General features: G+C 42.3%; 1 protein-coding gene across 3 annotated transcripts in view; it reads right to left on the bottom strand.

The window, feature by feature from the left end:
• Nucleotides 1-1,989: 1,989 nt before the first annotated feature.
• The window catches only part of pou2f2b (POU class 2 homeobox 2b), a 76,550-nt gene continuing 64,780 nt past the window's right edge, over nt 1,990-13,759 (bottom strand). For all 3 annotated transcript variants that reach the window (XM_085423340.1, XM_085423341.1, XM_085423342.1), the window contains one exon: nt 1,990-10,360. In XM_085423340.1, coding sequence (XP_085279466.1) covers nt 10,032-10,360 — 329 coding nt within the window. In that variant the 3' untranslated portion in view covers nt 1,990-10,031. The remainder of the gene's footprint in view (nt 10,361-13,759) is intronic.

Here is a 13,759-nt window from a genome sequence, read left to right as displayed (position 1 = left end):
CCATCTCACCTCATCTCTACATCCACCTCTGTCACAGCAACCCTCTGCATGTCCTCCATCAGCACATCCACTAGGAAAAGAGCAGTATCGTGGGCATCGTAGAGAGTTTTTCAGAAGTTCACTAATCTGTAGAAACTTCTACAAATTATGGAACAAGTTCAGAATAATGTTAGTCAGTGTAAAATCGTAAAGACATTTAATATCTCATCTAGAGTATATATCATCAAGAGATTCTGAGAATCTGGAAAAATCTCTGTGTGATAGGGACAAGGCTGCATCCAATCAATACTGGATGCCCGCAGTCTTTGGACCCACTGCATTTAAACCCGGCAAACTTTTATGCAGTTATAACAATGGAAATCTGGAATTCTTTTTGGAAAACATGGATGTTGACTCCTCTGGACCGTGGCGTGTAATACACCACCACCACCAGCCTTCAGCGTTGATATAAGACAGGATGGAGCCTGGATTCTCTGTTGCACTAGTTTCTACAGCCATCAAATGTGTTATTTATCAACATAAAAATATTCATCCGTGTATAATGCAAGATAAGGAAAAGTGATGGATTCACTAAGTGAGAAGCACTAACCATCCAGTGTGTTGCATTTGTTATTGCAGCAATGACCTAAAAGTGAAAAAAGTTACAGATAGCGCCTCAAGTGTTTTGAGGCAACTGTTGTTGTGATTTGTTGCCATATAATTTTTTAGTAAATGCGATGGTAAAACACGCTATAGTTTAGCTTTGGTTAATAACTCAAAGGATAAATGAAAATTAACATAAAGCTTTGTAAAAAATTAAACTGCGGTCCTGATGTTTATTTCTAACCTGATGACTTTATAGCCACGAATAATGAGTAAAACTGTCAGGTGAAGCTGGCTCTCTACACTCTCTGGTCCATGCTCCAACCCAAAATATACTTTATAAAGGAATAAAAGAACAATAAAACAAAATAAAATTTCAGCCCAAATCAATAAACAGCTCTGTGTGTGTGTTTATGATGTATAGCTGTTTACAGAGCTGTTTATTGAGTGGTTTGACTTGAAATATAACTTAATTGTATTGTGGAAGTAGGAAGAGAAAGGACGTGTGTGACTTTTTAATGATCAAATGTTGTTTAGCTCGTTGAAATATGGAAATACAGTGCGTGATTGGTTAAAGTAAGCATTACTTAGTTCACTGAATGGTTTACAGTTTAGGAGGAAATGACTCTCTGTTTGAACCCCTGCTGTCAATCTTTGTTTAAGATCGGATAACATTCTAGTCCATGCCATATGAGTGAGCCAATTCCTGCAATAAGAATAGCGGTGGCATTCAAAGTGCTGCCCCTCAGCACTCCTAGTAGATAAACGTTTGGTATCAAGTTCAAAATCCTACGTTACCTCATTCTTGAGCTTTTGCATTCACAAGGTTTTCAGAAAACTTGACCTCTGACCTTGAGGTCAAGGTCACTGCGATTTGAACTTGTCCAAGACTTTTAGCAGATGCACCAAATTCTTACGTGTTATCACATTCACAAATTTGCGTGTTTGCGCTGCCATGGTGACGACAATACCCCAGAGCCTTTTATAGCTAAAAACATGAAAAGCTGTAGAAACAGCAGAAAAACACATGGCAAGAAACATTTTTCAGTTTCAAAATCTGGAACTGTCACATAAGTGACTTAACATGGTCACTTTATGGTTAGGAAAACTGATTAATTCATACAGCTATTTAAAGTATTCACTGATTTTATGTTTGGCACATGTTGTCCTCCATACTGGAGGAGGTCAGCTCATCAGCTGAGGATGGTAAACGGGCCCCTGTTAGGAGAGATATCAAATCTAACAGTGCCCTCCTCTGGATAAATCCCAGCATGACAAGCTGAGGTACAGTTCCTGTTTCGGTGATGAGGTTTCACCAAACCAAGTGAAACCTGTGGTTCAACACAGAAAGAAGAACAGACGAGAGGCAGCCGGGGATCGTCTGTACAGTTTTTGTCTCCTGTTTTATTTGGATAAATGAAACACTTTCAGTTACAAAAATGACTTAAAATGAACAACACTGTACAATGAACAAGCAGTTATTTTTCTTCCTTTTTTTTTGGTTTTCAAGATAAATACAGTAAAAGGCTAACTTGCTACCACAAGGGAGAATAAAGGGGGGCAGACAGAAGGGGAGGGGGGCTGCTCACAGGATGGAAGACACAAAAGGGGGAGGAGTGACAGTCACGCAGCCCTACCCACAGTAACACACACACACTCAGACACACACACGGACTATTGTGGCAGGGGGAATTAAAGCTACATGTACTGGGAAGTTGGCAAACAGCACGTTACAGTTGACATAACAGGTCATGTGTTGGAGTTCGTTATTCTCCAAAGAACAATCTTTTTGTCTGCCACACCCATCCCACTTTCCAACGACCCAAATCCCACCCAGTCACACACATACACACACAGACAAACAAACACACAGACACACCCACAGGTAGATTCAACAGACTAGGTCGGCCCACCGACCGCTTCCAGCAAAAAAAATCTCAAACTTCCCCTCGTCAGAGTTTTACAGCTCGCTCTTTCTCCCGCTCTCTCTTTTGCACACACACACGCACACACAGGTGTAGACAAACATCCAGGGGTAAAGGTCATACAGGTAGATGTTAGGACCAAACATCGGGGTGAAGCAAATGAAAAGCAGGGGTAGGTGGGTGCAGAGGGAGGGAGGGAGGTGATGGTAGTTAAAGCAGTACTCTGGCAGCACAAGCAGAAAGGACACAAACTTAAGAAGGATCAGAACAGCTACAAAGATACCAAGAGAAACTTCATTATCATCGTCATCATCGTCGTCATCACCGTGATCATCATAATTATGAGAAGCTTAAGATTATTTTTCCAATGACAAATACTTAAAAATATACATTTCATCATCATCATCATCATCATCATCATCTTAATTATTATCATTATTATTATATCCCTTTGGATAGCTGAGGTTAATGCTTCAGACCAGCTCGCTAGGTGACATAAGGATTCAGAGGGGAGACGACAGAAAGGGTGGGATGGAGATCGAGGGAGAGAGAGGTGAAGGATGGAGCGGAGAAGCTTTGTGTAGAAGAGAAGGTCAAGTTAGAGCTCTTTGGTTTTATTCTTTAACATCTGACTTGCTTTGCTGTGTTGCAGGAGAACCTTTGGATTAAAGCTGCATTGTGGAAGAGGGAGAGAGAGAAGGGATGGATGAAGGAGCGGAAGAGCGTGTCTGTGTGGATGAGAGTGGGCAGAGGAAGACGAGCTTTCTTTTGCTCAGCTTGCTGTGTCTCTCACTCTTCAGCAGTTACATCTCTCATGGCTTCGTGCGCAGCGACAAAATTTGACTACTTTCTCACATTTTGAAAGAATAGTCAGACGTTTTAGATGGGAAATGGGCTCATTCGCTTTCTTGCTGATTGTTAGATAAGATGATCGTGACTGTAGGGTAGATCTGAAGCTACAGTCCAGGGTTGTCGGTAGACTGGTGTAGCATAAAGAAAGGAAGCAGCATTCACTTTCTTCTAAGTTCCAGGATGTAATAACTCATGGTGCTATAGGGAGCCTTAGTAATACTTTACGGGTGCGTGCAACAAGGTTCCTTCCTAACATCCACAAGGAGAGCTGGTGTTGAGAAACATGAACAGAAAAGTCACACCGACATAAACCACCATCCTCTCAACTTTACCCTCAGTCACATGCTGGCTCACTGCATTGGCAGTCAGTCATCAAAGCTTCACTCTAAGTGAAGCACTACAGTTTAAATGCACTTTGGTACATCCAGCAGAGAGCAGAAGCGTTAACATTTGCATTAAATTCAATCAGCTATTTTCAGGTTGGTGCAAAATCTAAACCTGTTCATGTGTGGCTTTTTTTTTAGCCAGTTTGATCTACCGTGTACAAAGGCTGATCTGACAACAGCACTTCTAGTCTCCACTGTGGGATGCGTGACTGAGAAAAGATTCAGTTCAACACCTCTACAATCCACAGGTTAAAAAAAACAAAACACCAACCCACACCTCTTAAGCTCAGTGGTTAAAATGTTAAAGACTGTATATAAAGATGGGTCTGAAAAGTCAAGCCAGAAGGGAGGGGGAGGGGGGGGGGAGTGCCTTAGACCTGCATTCTTTCTAATGGCCAGCAGGAGGAGACTCTTCCATTTGCAAGAAATAAGTCAAGAGGATTTAGTGTGACTGACAGTTGCTACTATCCGAGGATGCAGCCACCCTCAGTTTCCATTTCTGCCAATGTGACGGCTTGTTTTTGATTAAAAGAAGGCGACAACCAAAATATGAAACTTGAGGCTTCACAGCTGAACTTTACAAGACAATCTTTGGCATCACCATGGCCGCATTGGCTTTATATGCTACTGTAACCTTATCTAACATTCTGCAAGAAAGCGAACATTTCATCCCTCCAGTGTGCAACTGTGTTTAAAAACAAAGAACAACTTCTGTAAAGATTTTATGGAGGAGAATGCCTGACAGTTATTGCAACGTCAGGATTTTTGGGAGCGTGAACATCGCGCTGGGTCACATGGCAGGGCATTGACTTTGGTATCATTCGCTAAGGGGGTATCCCTGCCACAGAGACCTGCACTTTGCACCCGGTCCCTCAAACCCCGAGGTTCGAGAGAGACAGAGAGTAGGGAAAAAAAGATGAAACATCTGAACTCTCAGGAAGAATCCAGATGTTTTGATCATGTGTACATCTCTCCCTCCAACTTCCACTTTCTCAACACACATACACATAAACACACACGTACACACACAGAGTTGTGAAACGTGTTTGGATGCGTCACCTAGCAAGCTCGGGTTCAGCCGTCCCCGTGGCTACCTGCCCTACGGCGCCTCCTGATGCACGTGGACTGATCAGATTGGGCAATAAAGACCCAAAGGCGAAAGAGGGCTAAAGTTGCTCCGAGGCACAAACCTGGAAGCTTTATAAAGTCTATAACAGATCCAGATTTGATGTCAGAAGAGCAGCTTTAAGCCCATAGTGCATGTTTGACAGGGAGGCAGCAGTGAGGGTAGGATGTGAGGAGAGGGCTGTGTTCAAAGCTCAACACAGACAGCGGGGGTGGTTTTCAGGGGGACAAGGCGTGTGTGTGTGTGTGTGTGTGTATGTGTGTGTGTGTGTGTGTGTGTGTGTGTGTGTGTGTGTAGACTGGAGCGTAAACCAGTGGGGCCTTTTAACCCTAAACTGCACCAAAACTACAATCCATCCAAGGATTTGGTCCCCTCCCAAATTGTTCCCAAACCTTTTGTCCATAAAGAATAATGACCTTTGACCTCACCATGCCGCTTCCAGTCAGTACAAGCACACAGTCCACACGTCCCCATACCCCAATACCCACTGGAGCCCTGCGATTTAAAGCATTCATCTATTTGGTTTATCATCAAAGAATATGAGGTATATGATGAACTATCTCTCTTTTACATCCTACAGTGGATGGAGGAAATTTAAAAAGAAGGCAAAAGCACCTTACACAAAAAGTGGAAACGGAAAGAAAAAACAGAAACGGAGACAAAGTGAGACGTTAGAAGGCAATTTACAGCTGGGAATTCAAAATCACCCTCTTTCTCCTTTGCCTCCTTCTTTCCTCTCTATCATGTAAAAAACAGCGAAGCCTTGGCCCTAGTTGATCTTCTTCTTTTGTGTTTTTGGTTGTGTAGCTGTAAAGCTTTGTGTGTTCTCCCTGTGGAGAAAAGATAGAGAACAGAGGCAGCATTGTGCCTCAAAGAACACTTCATGCTACAAATCATATTTATCCTTTCCCTGCACCGACGCTGGATTTTAGACCGACTTTTTCTTTTAATTACACCCAGACACAAAGTACGTCCACAAAACCTGCGCCCCTGCAAATCATGAAGCGTCGGTCCGCACAGTGCTACCTCTCACCGCTGCGTGCTTCCCTTCCCCTTTAAGAGGAAAGTCGTCTCGATGAGGAAAGGAAGGGAATATCTTCATATAACCCCCCCCTAACAGAACCTGCGTTTGCATTTCTGGTATTATTTGGTTTGAAGACAGAAGAAAGAACCTCAGAAGGGTGTTGAAAAGAAAAACATGACAAATACATCCCCAAAATAGGAAAATGAAAAAACAACTATAGGAATAAATTACCAAATAAATAGCAAAGATAAAGACAAGCAAACAAACCAACTCTACCCTGAATAAATAGTACAATCAAAAGTCTAAATCATGATTAACAAGGAGAAAGAAAAATCCAAAGAGAGATAGTTTAAATTTTTGGTCTAAAATCAAGTTATTATCATCAATGTTTTTTAAGGATCTTTTTTTTTCTCAAAGTCTTTTTTGTAAGCATTTTTTCTTTTTAATACATTAGCGATAAGTAAGCAGTAGAACATAGATCTTTTTTTTCTACAAAATCTATAGAAGCACTAACAGGTACATTCCGTCTAAGAGTCAACGTGGAGGAAAGGATTCACCTTTAAGGTGCGACCACGCCCCTTCTCCCCACATCTAAAGCTTGGTTTGTGAAACGATTCTCGTGTGTCGACTGTCTTTTTCCGGTGCGCATCAAACCAAATATTCTTTGGATACGTTTGCGTCCAACTTGCAACACATCACCTTAACCGAGGCCTTCGCTGTGTGTGTTGTTCTGTATCTGTGAGCGCGTTTCACGCTGCTGTCTTTGGGTTTCGGGATTAGTGACAAGAGATCACTGCTAACCTTTTATTTTTCTCACCGCTTAAATACAGAAAAACACACTCAGACTAACTGAGACCAACACATTTCTCCACCCTTGTGCAGAAAAGGCGGTATCTGTCCCTGCCCACTTTGTGTTTTTGGTTTGGTTCATTTGGTTTGGCATTTTTAAAAATTTTTTAAGGTTTGCTATTCAACTCTTTTCGTTTTTGGCTTATTGTGTTCGTCTTCAGTTTTTTTTTCTGCCGAGACAGTCCGTTTCTTTATCTAATAAAAATCTGGAAGCTAAATTTTCACAGTATTTTTTTCCAACCACCTGATAAAAATCTCTAGCACGACTACAAAAAAAATAGCTCTTGTAGTAAGTAAGCGAGTACGTTATCCCAAATAAGTAATAATAAGCACTAAAGTACAGTACATAAAACGGCATCAAGAGACACAGCAAAGATAAAACAATCGGAACCAACCAACAGAAAAATAAAAACAGATTTTTTTTTCCTTTTAAATAAGATTTCAGTTCAGTGAGGTCATTTGCGTTTAGCTCCATCCAGGACCAGAGAGCTGAGCTGGAGAGGGGGGGGCAGAGGAGGGGAGGAGCCGTCTGTTGCTCCTCTAAGTCGCCTCCATCCATGCTACACAGTTTCAGACAGGCTGGCACTGCAGCCCTGACGCTTACAGACAGACACACAGCGATGCTTCGTTTGTTTCATCTCCTGCACCGTGTCCTCCTCCCGTCCTCCTCCCTCCAGCCACATTTGGTTTGGGTTCTTTTTGGTTTGCTTCTGTCGCTCCTTGGGTTTTGGGTTTGTTTGGTTTTTATTTGGTTTGGGTTTATTTTTGGTATCCTCTTTAAAAAAAAAAAAAAAAGCAAAAACAACAAAAAACATGTGACACCTGCTCCCTGCTCACTACAGCGTGTCCCAGCATACCCTTCTTTGTTGTAGTAAAGGATCAGTCCCGTATAAATAAAGAAACCCCCCCTTCCCGAGTTGGGTTTCTTGGACGGGCCGGGTGGAGGGGATTACAGCAGAGGGGAGTGGGGGCTTCTTCCAGTGTTACCCTCCTGTTCTCAGCTCCCCCCGCCCCCCTCATCTCCACCTCTGTCTCTGTATTGTGTTCATGTGTCTTGGCTGCGGCTCTTATAGAAAAGCCCAGCCTTGAAAAAATGCTTTGGTTTCCATTTGAGAATTAATGGCAGTCTGAGGTGGAAAATGAAATGATTGATGGGGTGATGATGGAAACAGACAAATATCAGTAAACATGTCTAGACATACAGGTGTCAGGACGTCTACGCTGATTGACGAGGCAGGAACGAGAGCCAGCTGTGACTAAACTTGGCTTTATTGACTTGTTTAGCCTTCAATCTCAAACGGTGATTCCTGCAAATCTCCAATCACAGCCCCATTTCATACTTTCCAAACGGTCACCACTCTTTACAAACATCATTTTCAGAGTGTGAAGTTTAGCAGGGCGTGTTCATTTAAGCCGTGGAGTCACCGATAATGGGTTATCTTTAAGACCGAGCAAAGAACGGGTCTGATTAAGCACAACAGAAAATGTTTAGGTCTTGATAAGAAAAAATAAAATAAAAAAATTCATTCACTCCTTGAAATGTGCCAACTCTTTATCTTTGAACTATTGGCACTTGGTGAGGGCTGAGATGAGCGTTTTATTATCACTGTAACGTATGTTCCTGCAGAGAAGGTTCACATTAAAAACAAGATGCCATGAAGACAGACACGTCCACGATGAAGATCAAGATCAGGGTTTCCGTCAGCGTATTGCAAGCCCCTCACGGGATCTCTGGGTCCAAACTGAGGGGCAAGTTTTTACTTTACTTATTTAAAGACTAAAGCTGTTGGCTGGGATCTTTTTTGGGGGGGTTATGTAAACAAGGTTAACCGCGCTCTCCTGCTGGTATAGCCTACATTATTTTATCTTCATGTTAAGAGGAGAGAGAAACGCACTGTGCCTCCCTTTCTCCCGTTTTCTCACCATCGGCACAGAAATAGCAAAAGCCGCACCTACACAGTCCTGCTGTCCTGCCAGTAGGCCGTGCATGACGGCGGGCGAGGAGCCATTGAGCGCCACCTTTAACCGAGTGCCACCTTAAATCCCCAGCTGGACCCGACAGCTTTTTGTTCTCTGTTCTGGCGGAAACCCTGAAGATGACGATGACAATGACTCACACTCCAAAGCTAACACTACAACAGCATACAAAATAAATACCAGCTAAACCGTTCATAATGGCACTAATAAATAGTTAACAAAAAAAAAAAAAAAGAAAAGAAAAAAATCTTCTCAAAGTGTAAAACATGTCAGGCCTGCTATGAAGTTAAAGTCAAACTATCCTATGCTCTTGCGACCAGAGGTAGGTAAAGAGACTTAAACACACATGAAGATAGAGCAGGGCTGAGAAACATATCATACAATCGTATATGAGCTTTTACACAGCAGATGTTAGAAAATCATTCAAAGTAATCCAACATGCAAACCTATAGGAAACACATGAGCAGACGCAGACATGATGAGTCGATGCAGAATGGATGGGCGTGTGTGTGCATGTGTGCGTGTGTATGTATGTTGTGTGAAAGTAGCAGTAGAGTCCTGGTCCTGGATAGCTTCAGTATTTACACGTCCTTTGAATAAAGCTTTTCTCTCCGTATTTTTGGTTTTTGGTATTTGTGATTTTGGTATGGTTGTCGATTTTTTGGGATTTTTTTTGTTTTTTGTCATTGTGTATTCCTCCTCCGCCTCCTCCTCAGGTAAATTTTTGGTTTAAACGTATCCACCCCACTCCTCTTCCTTCAGACCCGCAGCTTTTCTTATTAATAATAACAACAATAAAAAAAAGAAAGCAAAGTCCTCCTCTTCTTCATTTTTTTTGTCCTTGCGCCATTCCTTTGTCATATAGTAAAGTTTTTCTTTTGTCATTTTTGGTTTATGCACTTCGACGAGCACCTCTACCATCTCTTTGTTAAAGAGTCATCGGTTTGCTTTCCTTCAAAGAGAAAGAGTGGAGAGGTGCCGTGTCGACATCACGTGTTCTTGACAAAAAGGTCCCACGTTGCCTCCTTTCCATCTTTGTTTGTTTTTTTTTGGATAGATAAAGATTTTTGGTTTCAATCTTCTCCTTTCTCTCCCTTCTCCCCTCTTTCACCTCTTTCCCTCCATCTCTCCTCTTTCATTCTGTGTATTTTTGGCATCGAAAGACTGGGAGAGAAGGAGAGAGAGAGCCATTGAGGAAAAGAAAAATAACGAAAGAAGAGCACAAGAGAGAGAAAGAGATAGCTTTGGTGTGAAAGGCGAGGTTATAGTATCCTCCTTCCTCCTCCTCTCTGATTGGCCCTTGGAGGGGGTCACTCGATCTTGGCCCCGCCCAGAGAGGGCGGGCTGTGTGCCATTTCGCTGGAGGAGCAGGAAGAGGCGGGGCTGGAGCAGGGAGAGGGGGAGCAGGGTGTGGGGCTGATGCTGCTGGCCGAGGGGAAGGGCGAGGACTGGGAGACTTTGGCTACGGTGGTGCTGACCAGTCCGGCGTTGGGATTCTGGCCAATGTGGAGGAGGGCGGGGTGGTTGAGGAAGAGGGAGGAGGGGATGCCCCCACCTTGACCCCCGGATGCCCCCAGCATCACCTTGCTCCCACCCTCAAGAGTGGAAAGAGGTAGGTGGCCACCACTGGCTGCTAGGGCTGAGGCAGAGAGAGAAAAAAGGTTAATAAAATTGCCCACCGTGGCCAGAGGACACTTTCACAGTATATCAGAATATAAAATCAATACTATATTAAGTTTTGGCTTTTAGTATTTGTCTTTTTTTCTTATTTCTTTTGGGGATTCATCATCTTTAGTTTAGTAACAGTGGTCCTTCTCTCAGGCTTCTTCACCTTCCACTGCTGAACTAAATGACTTCCTGCAGCACAGATCCCACCCTGTGTTAGAAAAAAGTGGGAAATTGTTCTTTTCAAAAAAACCTAATGTCAGTCCCCATTTCAACACACTGGCGCGAGATGTAACAGCTTGTTAAAAATAATCGAACATTGTGAAATATCTTCAGCGAGCTAATCTTAGGGGATCAGGTTTGCATCAGTTTAGCTGATCGGAGATCTGTGATTGGCTGTTTCATGCACAGACTGTGCCAAAGATAGAGAGCTGAATTTTAATTACACTCATGTTTATGACTGTTTAGCATAAGGAACACTTTTTTTTTTAAAGTGCTCATTTTACGCACATCTGCAGGCTTATTTTATTTTGCGGATTTACTGAAATAGGTTTGCATGCTTTTATAATTTCATGCTGCCTATTTTCACCCTGCTCTGTCGACAGTGAAGCAGCGTTGGTTACGTACATAAATAGCATAGCTGTCTAATAGACCTCACACAAAAACAAAACCAAAGATCTGCGGTCGATTGTGTACTATACAGCAAAACCAAGGATGCTTTTTTGATTGCTCCTTTATTCCCAGTGGGTCACCACAGCAGAGGGACCCACTTAGTTGATCGGGCACAGATCCGAAGCCCTTCCTGACTCAACTCTCCCATTTATCTGTGCTTGGGATTGTAGGAGTAGGACAAGGAGAAGTGAACTAGCAGGTGACCCCCTGAGGCTGGGCTTGGATGCCAAACAAATGTATTAATTTCACGACACTGTGGCAAAACCTGCAGCTTCGATGGAAGCATTAACTGCCTGTACAACTTCTAATGTTTGTTCTTTGGGAAAAGAAACATTTGTAAATACGGCCTTCTCCTAGAGTTATGCAGTAAAGAGTAAAAGAGAAGCAGAAAGACTGTAGCATTAGCCCTGTTAGTAATTATATTGTGATTTGTCTATTGCTGTAGCATCATCTTCTTCTTTCCATTAGGGGTCGCCACAGTGGATCATCTGCCCCAACCTCATCCTGTCATTAGCATCCTCCTCTGTCACACCAGCCCTCTGCATCTCCGCCTTCATTACATTCATACTTCTCTGTGGTCTTCCCTTTTTTCTCCTACCTGGCAGCTCCATCTCCAACATCCCTTTTCAAATATATTCACTATCCCTCCTCTGCAAACCATCTCAGCCTTGCCTCTCGGACTACATCTCCATCACTCCCAATAAATATCTGAGTATCTTCAGCTCTGCCTCCTGTTTTTTTTGTGTCACCGTCTCTGTACATCATAGCAGGTCTCACTGCCATCTTCTTCTATTGTGGTTTCAAAAAAGGTAATGGAGTAAGTAATAAAAGTTCAGTTCTTCGCCCCTGCATATGAAACATTTTAGAGTTGCAGAAGCAGCTGAGCGAGAAAGTAAAATCAAGTCACCGTGTCTCATATGCTAGATCTATCTATCTATTCTACATTCTGTCAATGTTCTATGTAAATACATTTCTAAAGGTGCTGCTGACATGAAATTATCACCAGATGTCACTAACAACCCATCTAACCAACTAAAATCCATCTGTAATTAGAAAGTAATCTAGTTTAGTCCCAGCTGGTGGCCTATAAAAAGATCTCGTACAATAAACATCTCATGATGGGTAAAACTAATGAGCGCCTTCAAGCCCTTCGCAACTTTATTGTTGCAGACATAGTGATGGCATTACAGAAGAAATTCTAATCTACTCAAGCTACCTGCGAGCATCTTTTGGAGTGAAAAGAATTATCAGAAGAGTTATCCAAGAGCCAAGGACCTTGAATCAGCAGGTGCCACACAGGACTTCATTGCTGAAGAAAAAGCATGCTGAAGATCATTTAGGGTTTGCTGAATAACATGGAGACCAATCATCTGAAAGCCACTGAAAATCTATGAAATGACTAAAGCTCAGAGACTGTTTGTGTGGAAGAACGGGCCAAAATCACACCTGAGCAACGCACGCAGCTAGTTTCTCCATACATGAGGCGTTTTTAGGCTGTCATTGCCAATAAAGCCTTTTGTACAAAGTATTAAATACATTTCAGTAATACTGTTACCCTGTGTCATTTACCATCACTACACATAACTTATGGACATCTGTGTTTTTTGTTTTGCATGTGTGGACTGGATGGGTTGTTACTGACATCTGGTGAGAATTTCATGCCAATAGCACCTTTAGAAATATATTTATTTGGAACATTGATAAGAAGGTTTATTTCTACCGTTGGCTCTGTATGATCATCGAAAGCAGTTATATTTAATATTATCTTGGCTCTGTGTTGTTTACCGCAAACGCTCCAAGAGAAATGTGTGGCCTTAAAGGGAGAGGTAATAAAACCGCTTTTTCCAAGACGGTGGGTGAACAGTAGGGCTGCACTGAGGCCCAAAATAAGGTACATTTATGCTGATTATTTTTAACTGTAAATTATGCAAAGCTACTCAAGTGGAGTCCGAGAATAAAAGCAAGGGGAAATAAACATAATAGGCCCCCTTTAAAGGAAAGAGGAAGACTAAAAGTATAATATGGGCACTTTAACAGAAGTATTTGGCTACCAGACAGCTCTAAAGTGGAGAATGTCTTATGTGTTGACTGATTTACAGCCTGTTAAGAACAATTATGGTGGTTTTTTTGCTTTTCGGTGATAACGTTTGGTTTTCAGTGATGTTTTAAGATTAAAATCCCCTGTTGACTTTAGATACTCTGACAACAATCCATAAGTCCTCTGCCTGCTATTTGAATTACCGATATAAAAAGAACTTCACCTAAACTGAAAGATGACTTATGACGAACTTCCCAAACAGACTGCCTCGAAAAGATTTCTTCTGAGGTTTTCCCTCAAACTCTCAACATATTTTTGATGATTAGATAAAAAGATGAAAAGGATGCGTGAGACAGCACGAAGACAGAGACAAGCCCACACATTAACGTAAACCACCACCGTCACTTACACACAGACACTTGATGGGATGGGTTCATGCATGTAGATGATAATGTATGACAAATAAGTTTATTCCTCTTCTCTGCAGCTCTCTCAACTGTGGATGAACACACTTGTTTGCCCATTCATCCGTGTCTCCAGTCGGTAATCAGCGTGTGCGACCTGATTCACCCACCATGTATTAACTGTATTACTCATCCTCACACTTCTCTTTTTACTGCAGCTCCCTCCCCCTTCACGCTGTCACCCCACAAAGCGAGGTTA

This window comes from Rhamphochromis longiceps, linkage group LG11 (assembly GCF_057381845.1).
Source record: "Rhamphochromis longiceps isolate RC_006_pf linkage group LG11, R_longiceps_female_GT1.1, whole genome shotgun sequence".
NCBI lineage: Eukaryota > Metazoa > Chordata > Actinopteri > Cichliformes > Cichlidae > Rhamphochromis > Rhamphochromis longiceps.
The sequence above is the reverse complement of the archived record's forward strand: the minus strand, read 5'-3'. Positions and strand labels throughout refer to the sequence as shown.